This window comes from Chaetodon auriga, chromosome 20 (assembly GCF_051107435.1).
Source record: "Chaetodon auriga isolate fChaAug3 chromosome 20, fChaAug3.hap1, whole genome shotgun sequence".
Classification (NCBI taxonomy): Eukaryota; Metazoa; Chordata; class Actinopteri; order Chaetodontiformes; family Chaetodontidae; genus Chaetodon; species Chaetodon auriga.
Window position 1 is genome coordinate 5,421,337 of NC_135093.1, and position 22,988 is coordinate 5,444,324.

The 22,988-nt window shown below is 42.8% G+C and overlaps 1 protein-coding gene across 3 annotated transcripts in view; it reads right to left on the reverse strand.

Annotated features, from left to right (window-relative positions):
* Positions 1-22,988, reverse strand: part of LOC143339490 (glutamate receptor ionotropic, NMDA 2C-like) — a 49,641-nt gene that overhangs the window by 14,366 nt on the left and 12,287 nt on the right. For 2 of the 3 annotated variants that reach the window (XM_076760745.1, XM_076760746.1), the window contains 6 exons: positions 14,934-14,999; positions 13,946-14,134; positions 13,310-13,650; positions 12,717-12,831; positions 7,173-7,384; positions 175-343 (listed from right to left, as the gene is read on the reverse strand). In XM_076760745.1, coding sequence (XP_076616860.1) covers positions 175-343; positions 7,173-7,384; positions 12,717-12,831; positions 13,310-13,650; positions 13,946-14,134; positions 14,934-14,999 — 1,092 coding nt within the window. The remainder of the gene's footprint in view (positions 1-174; positions 344-7,172; positions 7,385-12,716; positions 12,832-13,309; positions 13,651-13,945; positions 14,135-14,933; positions 15,000-22,988) is intronic. The other variant, XM_076760748.1, reaches the window with a different exon arrangement.

Below are 22,988 nucleotides of genomic sequence, written 5' to 3' on the forward strand. Positions count from 1 at the left end.
TAGGGCATGCCATAGCCCAAGGCTACTTTTTTTTTTTGCTGGATCTGGATGAACATTTTAAAACACCTTGCTCTAATAACAGTCTGGATGGCCACGAGGCGACTCTACACAGCTACACCAGCTGCTGCATTCTGGGATTTATCCGTCTTTGAATAACTCAGCCCTCAGCCTCACCTCCCCAATCATGCCGTTCCAAGTCCCACGAACCAGCTTGCCGTGTTTTCCGTTGGTGACCAGGTAGAGGTCATAGGAGAACTTGATGGTGCGGGACAGCTTCTTCAGAATGTCTATGCAGAAGCCTTTACAGCACAGCTTGGTGTAGGACTCCGAGTGGCCGATAATACTGTAAGGAGGATGAGGAAAAAGCAGCGTCACAAATACAGTGAATACAGTTTTGCTTTTAACATCTTGTGATCAAACGCTGTCCGGCTGCTGGGACTGTAGTTATCTTTAGCGTCTTAGACTAAAGCTGTTTGTTTCTTTTCAGAGAGTGAGTGCTAAAAACGCCCAAAGCAACCATCGTCTGTGGCAGCCAAGTGAAGGGCAGGCGATGGCTGGTTCATTAGCTAAAATCAATGTCTGTTAACAGGGTGTCTTTCAAAGAGATGGAGGAGAGCGCCTAAACATCGCAAACGCACACACGGAGGCAGCGCGATGGAGCCCATAGTGGACGGCTGAGTGACTGTGATGGCCTCTAATCAAAGCCCATTAAGGTGTGTAGCATGTGAGGGACACTCACTTCCTCTCCGTGGCCTCGCTACTTAATGGGGTGTAGAAGAAGAGAACAGAAGGACAGGAAATGGTGAAAAATTAATAGAATAAAAAATTGTGGACAGCCACTAAAAGCAACAGAGGACAATGAAATGAAAGCAGACAGATTTAAAATGAATGTGAAAACTTTTTTTTATCTGCCCAGCTGCCAAAGTGGAGGCCTAAAATCTGTGAGGAGTGAATCACGCTCTGTGTGTGTGTGTGTGTCTGTGTGTGTGTGTGTGTGTGTGTGTGTGTGATTGAGATAGCCTCACCATGTCAGTGAGTCAGCATAAGAGCTGAAGAGTGATTAAAAAAAGAGCATGCCAGTGAATAAGCGAGCGAGACACTGAATGAAAAAAAAAAAGCCAAGGGGGTAATTAACATTCAAGTGGATTATTTTCAACAGCTGAAGAGTTAATTTTAGACAAATTTAAAGGGCTTCTGAAAGACTTGCTTCTTTCACCGGAGTCAATAGCTCTGATAAACGCAGCGTTAATTAATTGCTGCAGGAGCTGGCCACCTGTCGTCATCGTACACACTCCACTGACAACACACACAAACACACTCGAAATGTGCCGTCTCTCTCCGCCAAACACACAAACATATGCACACATATATTACAGTATCCTCTGAGAGTTCGCAGCAGTTGTGTTGTGTAGTGTGTTCTTCGCAAAATGCCCAGAATCTAGTGCAGCGTGGAGGGAAGCACCATGAGGGAGTTAGACCAGAGAGAGAGAGGAGGAGGATTCTCAGGTGAACAGCCGACAGGAAACACAACAACGAGGCCTGACGGGGCTGCAGCTTCAGTGTGGAGGGAAAGGAGGGCAAAAGCAAAGGAGGACAGATGGAGGAGGAGGATGTTTGAGCTTACCACCACTGTGGAAAGCACTGGAATGTGCTACAGCCACTGGACTCCAGTGAGCAAATTATTCTTCTATAGCAACGACCCAGACCCAAAGATACACAAACGTATACGACCAAAACTGTTTGGACACCTGAACAGTGCATCCATATGTGCTTGTTGAATGGTCATTAATATGATAATAGAGCCTCTTCACAGACTCTCTCTCAGTCGTATGTTGTGAGGCCCGCGTCACATGTTTAGAAATAGATGGTAGTTTTTTAAAATAGGATCTAATATTGCCGTTTATTTAATACTTTGTCAGCCTCTGACAACCTAAAGGTCCCAAAGTGGTGGACAAATGAGGCTAGTCCATGAGCTGTGGTCAGTTCAGACATGTTTGTAATGTCAGCAGGACAGAGAGGAGCAAACACACCATTTATATATGGACCACTTTGTGAATGAGGGCGCTGTCATGTTCAGTTCTTGCTCCAGCCAAAAAATAATTGTGTCGCATGAAGATATATCTTAATTAGACCAGAGGGACCTAACCAAAAAATCATTAAAAAGAGCCCCGGACCTAAAGCACACAAAGGTACAAGCAGCCCTGTATCCCTCTGAATTACTCTCATAACGGATAAACTGCAGCACAAAATTTACATCCAGTGCTGAAGTTCAGAGCCAGTACAGGAAGTTATCCCTGAAGGGCAGAGGACAAGCTTTCCCTAACGAGATGTTTTAGGATCCTAATCATAACCAAACTCTTCCCATAGTTTACTTTTCAACCAAAGTTGCCATGTGCAGATTTTGGAGACCAATTTTTAAAAACATCAGCAAAGGACGTTAAAGAACATTGTTATTGAATCTTATCCAGCGTTTTGTAAAACTGCCCATTATCAATGATCATCCTGGTGATGGGACCAGCAAATCGTCACATCTGAGACACCGGAAACAACGAATGTTTGGCATTTGGCGGTTAATTTCCCATCAATCAACTAATAAAACGGTCTACTAATTGTTTCAGCACTGCTTTTCATTAGCATCTGGTCACTAAGCCTAAAGTTGGATTTTGGTGTGGAATTCCTGCTCTTAATCAGGGCAGAGAGGTGCTCACTGGAAAAAGAACCCATCATCTGTCCAAAGAAAGGCTTTTTTTAATGAGCAAGACAAAAAGTTTTAATCACGCTAAACATCTGCTCTGCGGGGAAGCTGCTCAGACCACACAGCAAGATTAACTGATTTATAAAGCGGCAGTCGTCTCTCCCTTTCTGCTTCCTTCTCCCCGTTTGTTGGTCATCGTCCAAATGGAACATGCCAGCCAGAGAGAAATGGCGAAAGGGAAGCAGAAAGAGGGTAGGATGGGATAACACTGTCCCATGCTATGACAGATGTCCCCATGTTGGACAGATAAATCTTCTTTACTGGCAATCAATGCGCCATCGCGCCCAACACCAGCCGCTACATATCTCTCAATAATTAATGTGCCAGCCATGGTCAGCTATGCAATTTGCATAACCGATGCATACCCACAGTCAAATAGATACGAGTGGGGTCACTGACGCGGACATGAACATGACATTTATAGGCTGAATGGTTTGTTTTCTGTTGTTCGGGTGATGAAAAGGTAATCAGTATGAATGTATTAAACATTAGCGTATATCAGTGTCTAATAATGCAGCACTTCTTGCAGAGTTAGATGAGAAGATTGATATCCCTCTGATGTCTATCCATTAAAAATGAAGCAGTCAGCAGCAGTCAGTTAGCTTAGCTTAGCATAAAGACTGGAAGCATGGGGAAACAGCTAGCCTGGGTCTGTCCAAAGGTTAAAAAATTCTTCTAACAGCACCTCTTGGGTTTTTGTCCCAATTAAACAAAAGATGTAAAGTGTTAATCAGAAACCAAATCATAAAAGCCAAATGAAGTCTGGTTGCAGCTCGCTGTTGCTCAAAGTGGCCAATTATGCATAACTTTAAGCCTTCATAGAAATTAAACAAGTAAGTTATATAAAAAGTCTACAGTTGTCATGAACGTTGCCGTTGTTGGCACTTCCACATTGGCTTCATTTTTCAGCCCTCGAGGATACTGCTTGGTATTAATTCCATTATTTTCACCTTTGGCTAGCTGTTTCCCCGTTTCCAGTCATTAAGCTCAGTTAACCAGCTTCTGGCTATTGGTTCATATTTAGTGCACTGACATGACAGAAGTATCATCACACTCTCTTCCTTTTAAAAATATAAACAGGAAGCCTATTTTGACATAATTAATCAGTTTATTTCTATTGTTCTTCCCTTCCTTTGTTACAACTGGACATTTGTCTCAATATTTTGGGCCTGAAATAGGAAAAATTAAGACACTTTAGGAGCATAAAACTTAACATCTGTATAGCTGCTGATGGTTCACATTTTTCCATCAAAAAATGTGGTAATTAAAGGAGCTTTATGAAGGTTGCATGTGCCTACCAGATCCATCTGTTGTGTATTTTGTTTAATACTGTGAGGCAGGTGCCAAATGCCTAATAGTATTTTTCTCTTTGTACGTAACATAAAGCAAGACATCTTACCTGCTTTTGAAGGCAGATTTCAAATATGATCAAATATTTGCGTCATTTGTTTGGAAAACACTTAAAAGTCATGAGAATCACACTGCTGCAGATGAGGCTGGCTGTACAGCGGTATGGTCTTACTCTTGGGTAGCTCACTGCTGCAGGTAAACAACATGGCAGCGTGAATACACCGCAACATAATCGATAACAGACAGAGAGAAAATCTGCCAGTGAGAATTAAGTTAGAAATAACAAACCTCCTGAGTGCAGAGAGGAGCTACTGTAGGTGAAGTCTGACTTCAAGAGAGGACCAGCATACAGAGCAAATGTGAGCCTAAAGGCCTCTAAATAAATTACCAAATGAGGGCGGTGAGGTGTGGTGGGTGGGACAGGTTAACTGTCAGCTGACATATAACAACATGAGGGTAAAACTGCATAACTGGTAGCAAATGTGAGGTTTTGTCCGTTCTCAAATGATCCTGCATTTCTTGGTAAGCTGAACAGTATGTGTGTGTGTGTGTGTGTCCTCTGCTCACAATCACACATGATTAATAGATCCTGGAAAGGAGGGCCTCTCTTCTGTTGTGCTGTATCTTCACAAAGCAGAAAATAGTTGGAGTTGAATAATTTGTTTCTGGGTCATTACGATGATTCACTGCTGGTTGGGGGAATCAAACCTTAGTTTCTCAGTCAGAGAGAGATCGTCCACAGAAAATGTAGTACAAAAACTTTGAGAACACTTCAATGAAATCTTAAAATATGGATACACATCCTATAGAAAACCTTTGCAATCAAGAAAAGGTGAAAACAGAGAACCACTTGAAAGAAGTGAGAAGTAAACAACAATGAGGCCAAAGCTAGGCACAATGACAAGGTCAAAGCTAGGCACAACATTGAGGTCAAAGCTAGGTACAACGATGAGGTCAAAGCTAGGTACAACGACGAGGTCAAAGCTAGGTACAACATCGAGGTCAAAGCTAGGTACAACGATGAGGTCAAAGCTAGGTACAACAATGACGTCAAAGCTAGGTACAACGACGAGGTCAAAGCTAGGCACAACATTGAGGTCAAAGCTAGATACAACGACGAGGTCAAAGCTAGGCACAACATTGAGGTCAAAGCTAGGTACAACGACGAGGTCAAAGCTAGGTACAATGACCTCCCTCTGTTCGAGTTCTATAAACTGGATGCACGTCCTGAGAATTTTCCCACTCTGCAACCTACAAGTATCCTCATCATCATCATCATCACCACCATCATGCAATCAGACACCTCGCCAAAGAGAAACAGTTTCTAGCCATTGCATTAGAAGTTAGTATGATATATGTGTTCACTAATGTAGTCTGGCCTTTCAAAGGATCTTAGAAAAACTGAAATAGCCCTTGATCGGAAAAAAGGTTCCCAGCCCCTGGAGTAGGGCTTATGACAAATAGTGTTTGTTAAGGGCACGTTAAAAAGCTTAAATATTCATAAAACGACGATATTAGATCAATGAGGCACCTACAAAGCCCTCATGAACAGTTGTACACCACTTTTTGCAGGAATCACCATCAATCTGAAACAATGAGATTCACATCCAACGGCAAAGTCCAGAGAGCTCAACGGTTTGAAGGCTTCAGAAAAAGCCAGTAAGTGGACGCAGAGTACAGATTTTTTTTTAATCAAATCTGAAACGGCATCAGAGGAACAAGACAAGCTTGGATATGAGTGTTTTAGTCATATTTTGTGTTCCCATTTCCATCTCAAAGGACGTACGTTATTGATTATAGAAGGGTATCATGATGACTCCTGCAGTCAGGAAAGCCGTTGTTTCCCAATAGTTGTAAAATATATATTGTATTCTTGCTCCTTTGGCCAAACATTCCTCAGTGGAAACAATAAAGCTGAGCTGACAAAGTGGTTGACACTAGTTTTACAACAGATTTGCAATGCAATTACATTTATGACAGACTCGTACTTCTATTGTCTGTGGTTGTTTGAACATAATGAAGACATTGCGTATTCCTGACGAGCTGCAGTTGTAGGTAGTCAGAGGTAATAGCTGTTTAATGGCTGTTTTCTGCCATGCTGCGATCTGTGTTTGACACCGGAGGTGTGTTTTTAAAGTGCTTAGACACACAGCACACACAATTACGCTGTGTTTAATGAAGTGTGGAGGTTTGCAGTGTCTACTCAGAACTAAACTGGGGCAGAGAAAGGGAGAGGGAGGGTGGAGATGTCTGGGCTTGGCTGGGTATCATTTGAAAGGTTTCTCTATTTTTGCCGATATGAAACCTTTTTGGTATGTTTTGGTAACCATAGCACAATGACACTATACTTTGAGAAATGTGTTTTGTTTTGTTTTTTTTTTTAATTAATAAAAGAGGCCAATGCTCTCAAATGCTAAATGTTGTCTAAAGACAGGCAGCCAAACAACGTTGCAACAGCAAAACAGTCTGAAACTGGTAAAAATGTTTATTCAGATGAGGGCCTCTGATCAAAGATTAAATCGAGCTTGAGAGTTCATTCATCTCAGAAACAGCAGCTAAGAAAACAATAACAACTCAAGGTCCACTTACTCGATTGTTCTGGAGCCTCTGGTGTGACTGGACCTTGAGTTTAGGTTGTTTTGTCAGCTACTGCTTCCAAAGTCAATCACACACAAACTGTGAAGCCCAACTTCTAAGTCGACATGGATGAGGGGATGCTCAGTCACGACGAGCAGGAACACAGAACCACAGTTCCATGAAAACAGAGCAAACTGGATCTGCTGGTCAGGACACTGTGACGGACTTGAAAGCAATTTTGGGTCATTGTTAAAGAAACATGGTGAAATCCCCGTCATTGATCAGAAATGGTGGTCCGAGATTGTGCAGTGAGACACGTCCACCAACATCCACCTGTTACGACTTTGCTGTTGGCAACCTGAGTCTGCCGAGACTCTGTACCGAAAAAGTATTGGGGATCAATACCCAGCCCGATCTGTGTGATGGTGTTGTCTCTCTGCTTTCACCTACACGTCTGTAGATGTAACTAGTTGTTCATGCGTTTGCGTACCTCTCTGTGCGATTGGACTGGCGCCTGCAGGGCACCGTGTTACGGACACACGTCCCCGTGCCCGGGTCCACGTTCTCGACCATGACGAAGGGATGCTCCTCCAGCGTGGCCACGGTCAGGTGACGGTCATCAGACACTTGCTCCAGGTAGCTGCCGTATCGAGGCCATACCGGATAGCGAACCTGAAGGATCCCTCGAGCATACGTACCCACCTGGAGCGTGAGGGTGGGAGACAAAGAGCTAATTGTCATTTACAGATGTGCAGTGGTGGAATGTAACTAAGTATATTTAGAGAGGCAACAAAGTACAATCATTTCCAAACAAGCTGAGTTCCTGAGTCCATGCAGTAACATCCTTCATCCAATCATGTGTTCACAAAGTGGTGAACTTCGCTTCTTCCTCGCTTGTGAGCGACTGAGCCTTTCCAGGATGCCCCTTTCATACCCAATCATGATATTATCACCTGTTAATGAACCTCTTTACCTGTGGAATGTTCCAAACAGGTGTTTTTGGAGCTTTCCACATCTTTCTCAGTCTTTAGTTTCTCCTGTCCCAACTTGTTTGAAATGTGTTGCAGCATCGAATTCAGAATAAGCAGATATTGACAAAAATCAGTGAAGCTGATGAGGTCAGACATTAAATATATTGCCTTTATGCTGTTTTTAATTGTCAAAAAAGGATTAGCAAGTCGTTACATTTTGTTGTACACAGTGTCCCAACTTTTACTTTTTACTTCTTCCACCTCTGCGTGTGCCTTTGAATGTCAGCCGTGATCTTCTCTGCATGTTACCCTCTGCTGTCTTGTATTTCCCAACTTCACAGGATGATTTTTTATTTATTTTTTTTCCTCAATTTGCAAAGGAAAATTAGCATGTGCTGACCTGGACGAAGAGGATTAGAAGATGAAAGAAGAGCAGAGTTCTCTAATGCATACATTAAGGAGACTTAAAAGTCTTTGAGTGAGACAAAAAAAAGCCAGAAACTAAAACAAAGAGCGAACCGCCTGCATCACATTAATAATACATCACAGCATGTGTTGCCTTCAATCTGTGTTCATTTTGTTGACTGATTATTCAATTATTAATTTTCTTTTTTCAACCAAATAAACAAATTGGAATGTCAGTGCTCATAAATGGGAACAGTTCATGTGATTAGTACTATTTATTATCTGCGTTTTTATGTCTGTGTGCATTTAAAACATCTCCTACGTTAGCAGAACTGATTTAATAACGGGAAAATGTTTCGTGCTAATAAACCTGAACTGACCAGAACCGACAGACAGGCTGACAGACAACGATGTACTGTCACGAGTAGATTGAGTGTTTTAATGTCAGAGGGAGCCACTTTGGACCAGAATTGCTGTAATGTCACACCACACAATGAACAATCCCATTGATGTCGGCACTAAGCTCAGTCAGATCCAGGACTGTTTGTCACATCAGCCCGACCTAATGAGCCATGCTGCGCTCAGCCAGCGCTGACTTACTGCATGTGAAACTCGCTCCCTCACAGCTTTAATGAGACCTCTTTTTCATAGCAACTCCTGATTTGCTCCTCTGCTCACTCACACTAGCACTCTGCCTTTATCGTACAGGGATGATTTACAAATCTGCATGAAGGTACAGTGCGATGTGCAAGACGGCGATTTGTTTCTCTGCACCATCTGTGAAGGAGAATCACGGAGATGCCAGTTGTGAAGATCAGTCATTTCAATCTGTTTTTTATGGGATTCTCATATGTCTTCTCCTCTCATGAAGCACCTCCAGCAGGCGCTCTGTCATCCACCTGTCATTTTAACACTCGCTACACAGTCGGGAACGTGCCTATTATTGATTATTAGAGACCGGGTTAAAATATAGTATGAGGATCTTGGAATTTTTCCAATACTTCACGTGAGAAATCAAAGTAAAAACATTATTAAGTGTATATATTAACCAAAACAGTGCAGCATAGCATAGCAACCAGAGTCACACACCTGATCAGCTGCCACGACTTCTTTCACTGTGAAAGCCTAAGATACAACCTTTGATCTCTGAATGTCTGCCACCATCCCAAGAAAATGTAGGTTTGTTTGTTTTTGGCCACCTAAAAAATTGGCTTGCATGATAGCTTTAAGTGATGTGTTTTCACTTTTAAAATGTCATAAATCCTTTTTCAATCTAGCAAAGGTCAATATGCCACACAAAGCCAAATTACTGCTTTTTTAAAATGTCTATTGATCATAAAAAGATGATCAAATTAATTTTTCTTTGTACAATTAACACTAGATCACACTTTTATGTGGGAATACGTTCATTCAATTCACTCTAAAACAGAGTAACATTAGCATTTAAATGGAGGCGTGTTTCTGGCCTCCTAATGAATTAAAGTCCAATATCCACTTTTCTTTTTGCTCTGTGTTTGGTCTCCCCCAACTCCCAAGACAAATATCTGGCTCCTTAGCTCCTACATGCTCCACTATGTTCACCAGTTAGTTGCTAACTTTGCCTGTGTGCTGTGTGGCACTGGGCAGGTAGTGTACAGACGGTTTATTAGAGCTTTTTTGCTGAAAACAGCTGCCTCCTCCTGCTGGAAACGAGATTGATGAGAGCAGTGGGAGTGAACCAAAACAGTTAAGTTTCTCTGAAGAGCTCAGAACTGCAGAGTCAGGTGATAATTCTCTGTGGGTTCTTCACTCCGAATAACTTCTTTCAGACTGTGCATCCATGAAAATATTGATTATGGCAGCTTTAAGCCTTTAAAAGCATTTTTCCTTTCTGTGTTGATTCTACAGGTGGAGTCGAGGAGAGAAGAACAAGAAAAGGAGAGAAGAGAAGAAGAATCTGGAGAAGAAGAATTTGGAAATAACGGGGACTTTCCTGCCCAAAATGTCACCCAGCAGCACCCTTCAGACGGTGAGGAGGAACAGCGTCATGTTAAGCTGTCAGGGTGTCACAATGCAGGACAGAGACTTGAAAAGAGCAAGTACACAACCTGTCATCATTCCAGATGAGCTACATGACAGGAAGAGGAGGGAAGAGCAAGAAGTGAGAGATCAGGTTGTAATGAGTCACAGAATTTAGATGCTATCTAGTTTAAAGTGGTTGCTTGTTGCCCGAAAGTGTGTGTGAAGAACAGCAGTACATCTACACCACACCTGAATGTATGGACGCATGAGTGTGAGGCTGCTGGACGCACAAGTGCTACTGTAAGATCTAAACACACATACAAACCAAAAGCCACTTCAGCACAACTACAAGTCCATGTTCATACACACACGCAAACGTACACACCAGCCAGGAGGTGACATTGATAAAGTAGGTTGGTCTTTCCGGGGTAGAAATAAATGAGTTCAACTGTAGCTGTGAGATTACATTCAGGTCTCTCTGTTTAGCCGCACTTTTTCAATACACCCTCGGGCTTTGAAAAGTGTGAGCGTGTGTAAAAGGGAGTGAAAATACTCAAGAAAATTGCAGGGCATGGTGACAATGAAATGAGAGTAAGAGAAGGATATGGCTTCAAGAGGAAACACACACAGACACACAACATTATTGATCTGAATTTACGCCTGCACTTGTGCTTTCAAACATCTCCTTCTGCTAAAGTATGCGAGGAGTTATTTTGCAATCAATTGTTCGAGTTGGGATTTTTAGTGAATCCGCTTTGCCTCAACCAGCCTTTTGTTTTCTGCTTTTTCCAAAATGCATGCTGACACATAAATGCGTTGCATCCAGCCAGATTATATTTGCAGGTCAGAGGGTGTTTGTTTATGATGCTCGCAGCAATGAAGTCAGCTCAGGTGGAGGTGACACACAGAGCCACTTAAGATACTTAAAACCCTTTAAGTGCCTGATTGCTGTTATTTGCACCAAAAATCATGCTTCTTCTCAGTCTTAACTAAGTCACACACTAAGTCTTTAAATTCAATGTGACTTACACTTTCTGAGAATATCATTATCTCTGATGTCTATCCCAATTAAAGTCCATATATGTATTTAGATAACATAGAAAAAAGGTAACTCCAGATCTGCCTAAGAATCGTCATGTTTTTAAGATTACTTCAGTATCAAAGTAATCCAGTGATAGATGATAGCACACCCAGAGGTACACTGTAAACTGGAACTCCTAATAGAAAATCCGGCTTGCTTTTAATGGTGCCGACTTGCCAAAATGCAAAAGTTGAAGCCTACTGCTAATTTGCTCCATGGCAAAGGGGGGTGATGTCGACAATTTCAGACAGTTTTATTGATCGTTTTGTCATCACCTTCTCACATCAAGACAAAGTGTGAGTACATGTTTTAAGCAGTTGCTCATTAGTTGAGTGTTATGATTGTTTTGGGGGGTGTTTCATCAGTGGGGAGGTGTGACTAACGCTGGCCGAGAGCTACTGTACAGCTGTTAATGTCCCTTTATTTACCTTTGGCTGAGTTAGTTTCTGACTCATGATGGAAAGGTTGATATAAACAGCAGCAGACCATGTCACCACTGCACTGTTTCAATGAAAGCATTTTGGGCCAGTTTACCCAGTGTTTGTGTGTTTGTATGGAGATAAGCTTCACTTTGGTGTTCAGCTTACTGATGGGGGGGCAAATTGAAGGAAAAACCTGAGTGAAAGAGTGTAGAAACCTAACCAAAGCAGCTGTTTCCACACAGGTGCACTGTGTTAACATCCAATCACACTCTGTGGCATGTATGCAAACACTGAGTGGGCCCAGCTGATTCTGGTTGTATCAACACAGAGGAGAAGAGAAAAGGGCTGCAGTCATAAAGACAACTCAGCCGACCAGTGCTTCAGTAGCAACAGTGACTAAAGTGACTGCACAAATGAATATCTGGGATGCTGATGTATTTGTATTATATGTAAGAAAACGAGAATGTGAATGCAGGACGTGATCAGACTGTCAGCAAGAACAGACAATTACATAGAGCAGGATATTACAGTTGGGTTGCAGTGCATAAATTCCTCATTACAAAGATGAATGGACATTTGAGAGTTCAGTGGTGCAAAAACCGCAGGCACCGGCCTACAAAGATGTGGAACAAAGTGACATGGTCAGAAGGCGAGTGCTTATGTGGAGGACCACAAGGCCTGAAGGCTTGACCCCTGCAGTGAGGGGATCTGGTGGCTCTGCTATGCTGTGGGGGGCATTTTGCTGGCATGGATGAGGTCCACTTGTCCCCTTAGAGGGGAGTCATTGCAAAGCAATACGAAGCTGTTCTGAGTGATCACATTTATCCTTTGATGACAGACTTCTGTCCTGATGGTAGTTCAGCTGGGTCCCTAACAACAAATGGATCAGGGCAGGTTTGTTTTGGGTGTAAAAATGTCATTTGTTTTAATTGTCTATAAAACAGACCTTTGAAATGTCACTATCAGCCTCAGTAATCTGTGAGTCCATAATGTTCATTATATTCAGAATATCTTGTTCGAACATGTCAGATTTATTATGTGCACAGCGGTAATTATGCTGTGCTCGATGCCTTGCAGTATGCAGGCAAATAACAGGGCAAACACCTCATTGTTCCTGTGTCATCGGGGCCATGATGTGTTTTGCTGCCCAGTACCTTGTCCCAGAGTCTCTCTCGGTCCAGAGCGACAATGACCATGGACGGGTTGGAGAGGAAGCCTTGGTTGTTGAAAGACAGATCTTTCCTTTCCCACGTCACATTCAGCATGTGCCTGCAACCCGCAGGAACATAAAGACATAAGAAAGTGTATAGTGTGCAATCAAGGACATTGATTCTACATCACACTATAATTTGCATATTCATTTACACAGATAAACACACACAATGATCACCTCCTAATTAAACCTAAAGCTCCCCTGGGAGGGCTAACGTGGGAGACTAGAAGTAGCTCATTAGTGGATGAGAGAGGCAGCTGATTGGTGGAGGGCAGGGTGTTCCTGCTGAGTGATTTCGCTGTCTGTTAGGGTCTACATCCATGATAGACTGGGCTGTGAATGATTAATTCAGGTTAATTTGTATTCCGTACCATATGCAAAAGAGGCACAAATTACTTAAACTTCACGTGTGAGTGTGTGCTGATGAAGTCACGTGAAAAGTATAAAAGCTGAAGTTGCGGGCGTCTGTCCATGCATCATTAGTTATCACTCTGAAGGAACTGCTAGATTAGACGTCTGTTTAGGCTGCCTCACCTGAACAGAGTGTTGTTGTCTGAGTGTTTAGCCGGTTTGTTGCAGTCACCGTGTCCCTCAGGAATAAAACCGTACTGCTTCTTGAAGCTCTCAGCACCTTTGGCGACAATGGCGACACCCTCCCTCACCCTCTGCCGCAAGCTCTTCCTCCACTGGTCTGTAATCACTCCAATAACACCGACAGGGAAGCTGTCAGGTGGAGGGCTGTCGGGGTTGCCCACGGCCAGGCTGGGGAGGATCCAGATGTAGCCCGGCCCCAGCAGACCCACCTCAGCTGCGTTAAGAAACAAGTACTGCGCCTCTTCATAGGAGCAATACACCAGCAGGACCCGAGAGTCCACCTGCAGACAGAAACGAAGTCCGCCAGTGGTAACAGAACAGAGAGAAAACCTGAACGTGCAGCGCTACTGTGGGTCATCAGGAGCCGGTAGCACCAGCTGTTCCTCAGCTCAAATTAAAGCCTGCTTATCAAGTTTTCACAAGCTAACTAAAACTAACTAGCAACACAATTGAAACACTAAAGCACTGCTTTGAAACAAGCTAGCAGTCTAATTTAAGGACTTAAACCACAAACTTTACAATGGATTTAATAGTAGCTGGTACAACCCAATCCAGGATTCACATGCCTCATCATACCTGCTGCAGCATGCGTTTGGTCTTCGCGTCATTAGATCCAACAGACATTTCCAGAGATAAGATATCCTGTAGATTCCACAGGAAATAGGAGGTATCTGTGTAGGACTGAACTATATGCACAAAGGTGTCGTAGCCCGGCAGCAAGCTGGTGATCACCGCAAACTCGCCCCAGTCATACTCCTCCATGAGCTGAAACAGGACAGAAATAAAGTCGTGAAATAATAACACCCATGCTGATGAGGTTATAAAATGTTCTAATAAAGAATCAGTGCAAATACAAGACTGCAAAGGACTGATGATGAGAAGCTCATCCACCGGTTATAGCTTAGCATAGAGACCAGAAACAGGAGGAAACTGCTAGCATTGGTCAAGTCCACTTGTGTTTTTGTACAGATAAAACAGACAAGATATATGAATTAGTGAGCTTTAGAGGTGTTGGCACGAAGATTTTGTTACCTGTGCATTGAGCCAGACCAGCTGTGTCCTCCTGTTTCCACTCTTTATGCTAAGCTAAATTCACTGGCTGCCAGCTATCCTACAGACATCAATGCAGTATAAAAAACCTTTAAAAACTGATCTTAAAAAGCACATTGCATCACAAATACACCCTTCAATTTCACAATGGCTTTGTCTCAGCTGTGGAAATGCTCCTCTTAGATTATGAGGCAAAATTATTACAGATTTAACTGAGATTATCCCGTCGTCTCGTAAAATGTCAGCGACATCAGGCCCTCTGATCTCAGGAGAATTTGTGCAATCTATCATAAATACAGATTGTATTTGTGGAAAGCGGGCCAGGGCTTAAGATCAAGGATTCCACGGCTGAATGTCAGGATGTCCCCACATGGTGTTAATCAGCCTGAGAGGTCCCAGTTGGCAGGCTTGACCTTGTAAACATTTGGCATGACAACCCAGATTTTCCCCCCAGAATACTGCCTAAATTAGGTTTAATTGTCACTTGCTGTAACACTGAAACACATTCTTGTACCTTGAACATGCAGACTATCTGCTGCTCCAGAGACGCTCCCATCTGCAGGAAGGAGGATCCCTCAGCCTGTAAAGAGTGAGAGAGTCTTATTTAAGGATTGAGGTGGGGAAAATCTTCCATGGGGGGAATGACGCAACAGCATCCCTCTTGCTCAAAGGTGCTTCAGGAGGGTGGCAGGAATTTGAGGTACAGAGTTTTCTTTCCTTTTTGCCCATGAATTTCTTTGAGAAAATGCATCACAAGTTCTGAACGGGTTTGATGGACTCAAGTGAAACACCTTGAGTACACCAGTTAATGAACATTGATCAACAGAAGCTAACTGACTAAAAGATCAAATGAACTCATCTGCTGCTCATTTTAGCAGCACCGTTAACATTATTACTGCTGCAGAACATTTAAATTTGGATGAAACTTTGCTACTACTGGGCCAGTGCACTTTAATGATTTGTCCTCTTGTTCAACAGACATACTATTACTCATAAAAACATCACTTTTAAAAGTCACGGAAGCAGCAGCGTTACGGCCCCGCAAAACCAATTAAGTTGATGAGAAGTGACACATGTGGAAAAAAGAAAGGGCAACACTTTAAGTGAGCTATGGTTGGACAATGAATCGGCTTTTTTTCATGGTCAAAAAATCTTCAGAAATATCCACAATGTCCTTAAATCACCATTATAAACTTTCTACATTGTCAAGATGCACGGTTTTGTTTATAAAGGGTTAAATCTTGGTTTGCAGACAATGGATACAACACACAGCTAATAAATACACACTTGCGCTTTAGAGCAATAAATATGCATATTCAGGATGATGTACCGAAGAAGAAGCGGTTACCGTGAATATTTTGATTACAGTTTGCACCTTTATCGCTGCTCACAAGGTAGTTTTGATTGTTCATATTCAGCCTCGATCTGGTGTCTCCAGTGTCTCCGAGCTGCAAACGCTCTGTCCTGCTGCTCCCTTTCTGTCAAGAAGGGGTGGTCCAATGCTGTACGTGTCTGTGTGCTTTAGCATACATTTGCATCCCATCTCGCTGTGTGTTTGTGTGTGTGTTGACAGATTTGATGGAAATTGTTAGAGCCTGCTGAACCCATGTCCTTCAAATAACATCCAAATAAAGTAGGCTATCACGATGGAAGGAAGCAGACTAGGGAGTCTAAGAGGGACCGGATACGGATACAAAGAGCAGAAATAATCAACTAATAAAGACAGATTTGTGTCAAGAGTAGCGGATACATACCAAGCAACGACTTGATGATTTGGAGGTCAAACGCTGTCTAGACATCTGTGATAAAACTGGGTCAAGTTTGGTTGTATTTCACTGTGAAACAGCTCCTGATAACCTGCTGAAATTCAGTCAATTAAATGCTGTTGAAAGAAAGTTTATGTCTAAAAAAACCTAAACGTCAACCAAATTTAACCTAGTTTAGATCTACAGATCTGATTACCAAAGCCATGCTCAATGGGCAGATACACAAGAACCTCGTATGTGCACTACTGTGTATGCAAATGCCCAAAAAGCATTGGCTGCATTCTGGTGTAAACGAACAGCAAAACTAGGAAAACATTTTGTCTGATTCCACTCAAACTGTTCAGTAGGCTGGACACTCTGTCCCTGCCCTTTTTTTGGTGGAACTGTGTAATAACAGAGCTTGGACGGAGGATCTAAGGAGCCTAAAGGTGCTGTAGGGAAAAAGTAGACCTGTGATGTAAGCAGCTGCAAGACCAGGCCAGACTCTCACACAAGTTGTAATATTCTGAATTTGATTTGATAACGGACAGGGGAGCTGGTGCAAGAGGGCGAAGATGAGAGAAATATGGTTTCTTTGTTTTTTATACATCTGTACACTGCACAGAAGCATCCCGTAAGTGGACAAGAAGTCAGGGAAAATAAAAAATACAGCGACGCACATGTATGCAGATGGAGAAGGTAGGGAGAGAAGAGAGAGCATAGTGTTAAACTGTCAAGTGCCGTCTGGGACCAGGTCTCAGATCTTCTCAGTCTGCTCTCGTCTCAGAGGTGACTAACTGTCATCCCTCCTTCCTGTTGTTCTTCCTTCTCCCACAGCTCAGAGGCTCTGCAAAGCCCCAGAGAGCTGTGCAGCCTGAGGAATACTACAGGAATATCACAGCCAGACTCCCCTTCACTCCAATTTTACCAGTTTTATCTATGTCTCAGCTTGTTTGAGACTCACCTCTGGAGGCTGAAACTCCAGCAGACCACTGACTGGGCTGTGCACCAGAATAGCTGTAAAAATAGCAGTACACAACCATGTCAGGCTGTCGCTGAATGAATAAAAAATGCCTGTGGATTGGCAGTCCTGGTTAGCTATAGCGTCCCACTTCATCTGATATGATGGAGGAGTGATGAGGTCCCCCCCAACTTTGGGCCAGTAAGTGTTTCATCACGATCCAATTAGCAGCATTTCAAATTGTGAGAAATCAAACAAACACAGGCGCAAATGTGATGACAGACATGCACTTTCCCCCTCATGGTGAAATCAAGCAAGAATTACAACAAAATTACCTCCTTTTCTGTGTCTACCACTCACACTCACACACTCAGATGAGAAGAGAGAGTGCACCCCCCCCACCCGTCCTCCCCTTCCCAGCCGTCTTGTTCTCACCGCCTTGGCAGTGTGGCTGTCACATGCAGACGTAATTAGCAGTCCTACTGCAGGAGCGTATGGTAATGTGACAGGACGACAGTGGACATGGTGGTTGCTCACGCGTTCCTCTCCTCCCACAGGGAGAACTCTACGCTGCACCTCCTCTCGGTGGAGAGACTGGTGTGGGTCAAACAGGAAGCGGGTCGCGCTCACAGATGGAAACGTCTACATATGCAAACCGTGTGTCGTTCTGCACGTCTTTGGCACATATCTTCCATCTCCAGTGGTAGAAAGTACATTTATGTATCTACTATGCTCTACCATGTTTTACTGCTTTAACTTAAACATGGCCGGCTCTGTGGAGATATGTGCAGTTCATGCGGCTCGTTCCTTTGTCTGCTGATGAAGTGCACAGAGCTTTGCTGGAAACCAAACAGCCTGCAGGTCCAGAAAATCTGGAACCATACTTTTTAAAACTGAGTTTATTGCCGAACTCTTAACAAACGTCTTTAACCATTTTCACTCAAAATGTCATCTAAAAAAAATCTGCCCATGTCTGTGCTCTGTTAAAAGATGAGGTCCCTACATCACTAAACAACTATTCACACCTTCACTGTCGTATGTCCAGGTCTTTGAAGGATTGGCAAATGATCAACTGCTGCTAAATGTCCTTTCATTGTACCAGTCTGGCTGCAAAGCTCTCACTCCCCTTAGTTCAGTGGCCTTCACTGACCTTCAGATTCATCCTAGGACTGGTGCCCATGAATCTTTGTGGGTATATCTCAATTAAAACTAGAAACTATTGTTTTGGGCTCAGATGATACCCTCTTTAAAATGTAGTGAAGGATTTGTCGGCTAATTCTAATTGGAGCTTGTAATTGCCACCTTAGCTACATCCTCTTCCTCATTCCTGTCTTCTCAGGCATGTAATTGTGCGAGTTAATAGTGTAAGTTTTGTGATTGCGCTTTTAGTGTTCACATAAATGCTGCTTGAAATATTGTAATGCTGCTATCGTGGCCAGCGCTCCATTGAAAAAGAGATTTTGTGGCCTCAATGGGACTTAACTGGTTAAATAAAGTGGTAATAATAATAGTTTGATGGGAATGTCATTGGTTTAGAGTCACAAACCAAAGTGCTGGACCAGAAGATGGCACCAGAGGAAAAGTCACCAAAGTTTTCAAAATTCATCTTGACAGGGACGTGAATGTCTGCGCCACATTTCATGGTAATGTGAACCTCACTGTGACGCCAGAAGAAAAGTCATTTGGATTCAATTTCAGCAATGCAACTGGAAAGACCCCCTCTGCCTGTTAAACCCCCTGTTCTTTCTAACTCTGCTGCAGGTGTAACACGAGCCCTCCGAGGCTTTAAATTAGAGACTTTAGAAAGTTCCCTCAGAGCCACAGAAGATGTTATACAGCAACTGGTTTCACAGGCCGAGAAAGACTCCCTGTGACTCATAAACTGTCTCTGACATGTCACTAAAGGATGTGCATATCTCTAAAGCTGCAGTGTCCATCTCACACTCATGACTACTCTCCTGGCATGTAGTTCAACTCAAGTGCAGAGTAAAAAAAAAAAAAAAAAAAAAAAATCATCCCTAAACAGATGCTTTTAACCCGCTGTAAAGAGTTTTCAGCGTGAAGACATATAGAGGGATTTAATCTGTTTAATACGATTGCTGGCGGGACTGTGGTTACAGTGATCCTTTGCGTGTGAGTTACACACACACACACACACACACACACACACGCACACACACACACACACACGCACGCACACACACACACACACAAGCTCAGCAACTAACATAACATTAACTAAAAGGGTCATTTTACTAGAATAACAAAGATTTTCAATGTCACTCACAATATGGTCAGTGTTCACCGTGACTAGGGCTGTATGAGTACCCAACCAAACTCCATAGCATTTTCTGAGATTTTAAAAGAAATCACATTTTATTTTAATTTACTTTTCCTTTTCTGCATTTTAAGATATTTCCAATAGGGATCAGCCTTTAAAAAACAAAACGGCTAATACTGTACGTGTGTAACCATAGGATGCAAACTCCCCTTAAAGTCATTAAACCCACCGAAGTTTCAAATATAATACTGAGGACATGACTTTGGTGTGGCTACACTATTTCTCCAGTAGAGAGAATCACAGCATCGAAGCAAATCACACGAGGGTGTAAAAAAACCACAACCCAACAAAACGACAGAAAGGGATTATTCAAGTACTCGTGTACTAGTACCAGTGGAGATGACTCACATTATAATAACTATGGAGGATGCATTTGAAAAAAGTTTAACTCTGACTATAAGAGTATAAATATTAATATGTTGAAGGAAAATCAGTATGTACCAGCTTGTCCTCTCTCTCAGTTGATCATCAGACTATCTTCAGTAACCAGCTATAATTTCCTTTTCATCACCAAGTCTGTACAATGCACCAGTAAAATACCTATAAATACATGAACAGGAGCATAAATGGATTGCAGGAGACATGAAATCTCAAAACCAAACTTGTGAAGTGCAAAGATCAGTTTTTTAGCAATTTGGTAGAGCTGACCCTTTAAATAGAAACGATCCTATTAGGAGTATGGATGAAGTCATTTGTCACATGTTTGACAGATGATTGCACTGAATATTGTGTGGCCTCGTTATGTTGCCAGAAATATTAAACTGATTAATTTTACACAGTGCAGGGAAACCTTCTCGCCTTTCCAGCCCCCTGGATGTATAATCAAACACTCCCACAAACAGTTTACTTCAGTTTTGAGGCTCGACACCGTGGCATTAGCGGTTTGACTGACTTCCTCGCTGAAATTACTGGGCCATGCTGTGAAGCTCAGAGGAAGCCTGGCCTTTAACGCGCTTTCATTCCCAGCGATCATGACCTGTTTATGGAGTTTCTGGACCACCAGGCCAAGAGAGAGCCAGAAGTGAGGGGGCAGAGAGCAGAGACACAAGCACAGAAAGACAAACGGAGAAAGCAGGTCAGCCTGGCCACAGAAACGAACCCCCGAAAAAAGAAACTGGCACCGCGATCCAATGAGAGACGTCTGGCTCATTGCATCACTTTGGCCCAGTATCACAAACAGAGTGTGACCTTAGGAGCTCCCGAAATATAATCTTCTACTGACAGTTTCAAATTGTAATAAATGATGTTATACGGCTGAATGCTCCAGCTCAACAGTTTCTTTGCTTCAAAAATCCATCATGTGCACATTTAAAAGGCATTCTTGTTCCTGTTTACTGGCAAACACATAAAGCTGTCAGCTTTGTTTGCTCCAGACTTTATCATCGTGTGCAAGCAAGATCACTCGTTATCTGATGTTTGAAATGAACGAGAGCTGGTTTGTGAGTGATCAAACGCTCGCTATGTGTTTCCTAAAGAACAGAGATTTAACGGTGGCTCACGATAATAGAAAAGAGTTGTCGTCTGCAGTTAATTAATCTGTTCTTTCCTAAAATGATTCACAGCAGCCATGAAAAAAAAAAAAAAATCTTTTACTACACGCTCATTATTTAAAGAAGTGCCGAAGAGTAAAGTGGTTGTACTAAAGCTATTACGTTCTTCGTTAATCTCTAAAATGTCACCTTTTCAAAAACTATTTGAGGCTTGGTGATAATGCATTTCTGAGGAAGTCCGGAGTGTTTTGAAAGTGTTTTATGAATCATTAAGTGCAGGAGGTGGGTGAATTTTCTCAGCACCATAAAGCCACTGGAGCCCGTCGCTGAATGATCTTCACCACTTGTATCAAGTCAGTTATGCAGAAAGTTCAAGTTGTTTTATTGGACTACACAGTGAGCTCAGTTTGCGTGCATTAGAGCGCAGGTTTTACCTCACATGGTTTTTCATTGCTTGCTTTTGGATGGTTTGGGCAGCCATGGATGATAATGTCAACCTGTGGATTAACGTATCTGCATTTTCTACAGATGGAAATGTCTGTTGGTTGGTGGGTCCAACACTTTGGTCCAATATCTCAACAGCTATTTGATGAGATTTTATGCAGATATCCATGATATTAAAATGACCAACAGGTTGCAACCAACACAGGTCGTCATCAGGGTCATTGTCAGCAGTAGTTTACACACCTTTGCTGTGTTACACTAATGAGTTGAGTGGGAGGGTGGTTCTCTATCAATGTGCAAGCCTATTGGTCAAAAACAGGGAAGCGTTATGTCACCAATAGAAGGGAGACAGAAGGAGAAAGGAAGAGAAGGGGTGAGCATTGCCATGTAAAATAAAAGCATTATATCCTCCAGTGTGCCTGAGATCATTTTTGCAATCGTTCTATGAACCGTTGACAGGATGGAATGAGCCTGTCTTCATATCTACTGAAGAAGTGAATCTTTAAAACTGGTCATGAATACTGCAGATACTTTTGTTTTTTTGTTTAAAAAAAGGCTAAATAATTTAAAATAAAACAGACAGACACTGGAGTTTTTACCAGGTGTGACTCAGACAGGAGTAAACGGTGCATTCGTTGGGGACTGTTTTCAGTGATGGATTAAATGCATATTTGCAGCACACAATGATATTTTAGTGTGTTTCTGTGGAGATCTGCAGTCTCCCCTCCTTTGTCCCCTCCTGGTGTCTCCTGTCTGTCTGTGTTCCTGCAGGGCGTGGCCAGCAGGTTGGGACCGGCCTCCTGAACTCACCTGCACCTTAATTACCAATCAAGACCCACCTGCTCACTCAGTATATAAGCACCCGGGTTACTACCAGTATTTGCCTGCCTTGCTGTGTGCTAACAACCAACTTGAAGTTCATGTTTAGTATCAAGTCAGCTTTTGCCGAATCAGTAACTTTTTTCCCACCTCATTTGTCCAAGCCTTGCACTTTGGGTCCTGTAAATTCAGTAACTCCGTGGCAGCGGTTTGGGGAAGGTTTTGGTGTGGAAGATCTAGACTTCCCCTCACCAAGCTCTGACCTCGACCCCATCCAGCACCTTTGGGATGAACTGAAACACAGACTGTGAGACAGAACTTCTCACCCAACATCAATGCCCGACCTCATTAATGCTCCTGTGGCTGAATGGATGCAAAACTCTGCAGCCTACATCCTGTGAAAAGCCTTCCCAGAGAACTCATGCTTTTTGGCCATGTTGTTTTTCACAGGACAAACATTAACGTTAATTATTATCACAATCACTACCACCACAGCTGGAGCACACACATTGGTGTGTGGAGTGGAACATTGGGCTGAATACATGAAAGTTTCATTGCTGTGGTTGAAGTTCCCTCTTGTTTCCTCCCTCCTCTCCCTTTGTCTCCTGCTCTGCTGCTCCCATGACTCAACATCTGGATGCAGCACCCTCTAATGATCACCCAGCACACTGCAATGACTCACAGCCAGCCAGCCAAGTACACACATACACAAATACAAAACACACTCAGCTTCTGATTTCCAACTCCTCAGAGAGACACGTTGCAATAT